The sequence below is a fragment of the Condylura cristata genome, unplaced genomic scaffold, assembly GCF_000260355.1.
Source record: "Condylura cristata isolate star-nosed mole 26May11 unplaced genomic scaffold, ConCri1.0 scaffold00009, whole genome shotgun sequence".
NCBI classification, from domain to species: domain Eukaryota; kingdom Metazoa; phylum Chordata; class Mammalia; order Eulipotyphla; family Talpidae; genus Condylura; species Condylura cristata.
In genome coordinates, this window is record NW_004567110.1 from 1,895,373 (window position 1) to 1,897,589 (window position 2,217).

A 2,217-nucleotide genomic window follows, 5' to 3' on the forward strand; every position below is an offset into this window, starting at 1 on the left:
CGGGAGGGGCCCTGTCCTGCACATCTGGCCCTGCGCCCCTGTGAGCCGGGCGCCCCAGGGCACACGGGGACGCCCAGGCAGTGAGGCCAGGCCCCCGCCGCGTCCTGCCTGAGCCCCATACCTGGACAGACCTGCGTCGGGTTGGGTCCTGGGGCCACCGGCCCGGCCATCTGACCAGGACAGGCCCCAGCAGCTTGCTGGGCCAGTGGGGACTCAGGGCAGGAGCACCTGGGCGGTCCCGGGGTCACTGGGCCCCTAGTAGGGGAACGCGTCCGGGACGCACCCCCGTAAACCCCAGAAGGGATGGAGCTGGTCTCAGGGCTGGGGCGGGGCTGCCCCTGGCCGCCTGGGCTTGAGCCACCTTCAAAGGGGACGCCGCGGCTGAGCCACCCCTGGGCCTAGGAGTGCCCAGCCCCCTGGCCGGGAAGCCCTGTCCCTCTGCCCCAGGCTACAAACTGGACCGCCTGCACCCTGACCCCAGAGCCCCACGCTGGGCGCCCAGGGACGCTGGCCCAGTGACGGCCCCCCGCCCGCACAGCACATCCCTGGAGGCGCTGAAGAGCCTGCTGTCCACCACGGGGCACTGGCAGGACTTTGCCCACCTGGAGCTGCAGAGTGCCTGGGAGCTCCTGGCCGCGGTGCACACCTACCCGCAGGGCGTGGGCCTCCTCGCCAGGTAGGGCCACGCCGGCCACGGGCCAGGAGCCGGGTGCGGGAACACAGCCCCGGCCGGCCCGTGAGCTGCCCCGGGCCCAGCAGGAGCCGTGATGCCCACCCCCCTCAGCCCCACAGGACCTAGGCCACCCTGGGGCAGCATCCAGCCTGCTCACTCCTCCGTCCACCCACCCACGCCGGCCCCGGCTGGCCTGTGCGGGCGCCGGGCGTGGAGGACACACGCAGACAGTGGGCTCCCCACAGCACTGCCCGGGCCCTGGCCCAGCTGGGCGGGGCGGCGGGGGGTGGGCACGGGCGGTGCCCACCAGCCCGGCCTTGCTGCCCAGGGCCATGGTGCAGAACAGCTGCCGACAGATCAAGGCGGTGACCGTCCAGCTGCTGCCCCAGCTGCAGAGCCCGGAGGGGCGGGAGCGCAGGGCGGCCGTGCTCGTCCTCATGGAGGTAGGGGCGCGGCCGGGCGGGCGCAAGAGGGCCGCGCCTCCCCGTCGGCACCCCAGCAGGCCGCGAGACCCCGCCACGGCCCCCCCGCCCCTCACGAGAGCCCAGGGCTGGGGGCCAGCCCAGAGACGCCCGCTGGGCCTGACGGCCGCCCTCCGGCACAGTTCCTCTACAGCCCCGCCCTGCTGGACGTGCTCCCCAGAGACGAGGCCCTGACCTTGCTCTCACGGAGCCTCTGGGACCCCGACCCCCAAGTCCGCGTCTGGAGCCTGCAGGGCCTGGGGAACATCCTTTTCCACCCCGAGAAGGTAGGGTGCGGGGTCCGGACACCCCCGCGGCTCCTGCTCTGCCCTGGGCGCTGCGGCTGGGGACACAGCGTGGCCCCCTGGCCGCCTCCCCACGTCCGGGAGAGATGCACGGGGCAGCCCTGCGCCCCAGAGAGCCTCCGGCTGCCGCACCCCCACCCCCATTGCTGCCCCACCAGATGCCCTCAGGGAGCAGGGGCAGTGCTGCCCTTGGGGCATCTGGCCGCCTCTCTACAACCCAACCAGGCCCCTGAATTCCTGGCACCATTGCTGTGGGATCTGGGGTGCTGAGCCTGGACGTCCAGGCAGGGACAGGTCACCAGCTCGTCCAACTCCCCGCCCAGCCTCAGGGCGGCAGATCCCTGCAGTCCTGTGTCCAGACCTGGGAAAGGGGCGCCGTGTGTGTCGCGCTGCAAAGGGCCGTGTCTCGGCGGTAGGGCAGCCCACGGGGCTCCGCAGGCGCGGGGCGCCCCTGCACCCCACCAATAGCAGTCAGGTCCGCTGGGGGCCTCCGTGCACGAGATGCCCAGGGAGGCCACTTCTGTACTGTCCGTCCACGGTGGGGCCAGCCTCCCGGCCGGTGCCACACCGCTGCTTCCCCCCGGTGGGTCTCTGCGGGGTTAAAAGGCGCTGTCCAGTGGGTCTTGCTAGCAAAGCCCTTCACGCTGGACACGACACGACAGGTGCTGGAGGGGAGATGCCGTTGATCTGTGCACCTACCACGCGCCTACACCCCGCCCACGGGCCCACACCCCGCCCACAGGTCTATACCCCGCCCACGGGCCCACACCCCGCCCAC

The 2,217-nt window shown here is 72.8% G+C and overlaps 1 protein-coding gene across 1 annotated transcript in view; it reads left to right on the forward strand.

Annotated features, from left to right (window-relative positions):
• MROH5 (maestro heat-like repeat family member 5) overlaps positions 1-2,217 on the forward strand; it is a 46,311-nt gene that overhangs the window by 41,304 nt on the left and 2,790 nt on the right. Inside the window, exons 20-22 of the mRNA XM_012722884.1 lie at positions 448-676; positions 1,002-1,116; positions 1,278-1,426. Coding sequence (XP_012578338.1) covers positions 448-676; positions 1,002-1,116; positions 1,278-1,426 — 493 coding nt within the window. The remainder of the gene's footprint in view (positions 1-447; positions 677-1,001; positions 1,117-1,277; positions 1,427-2,217) is intronic.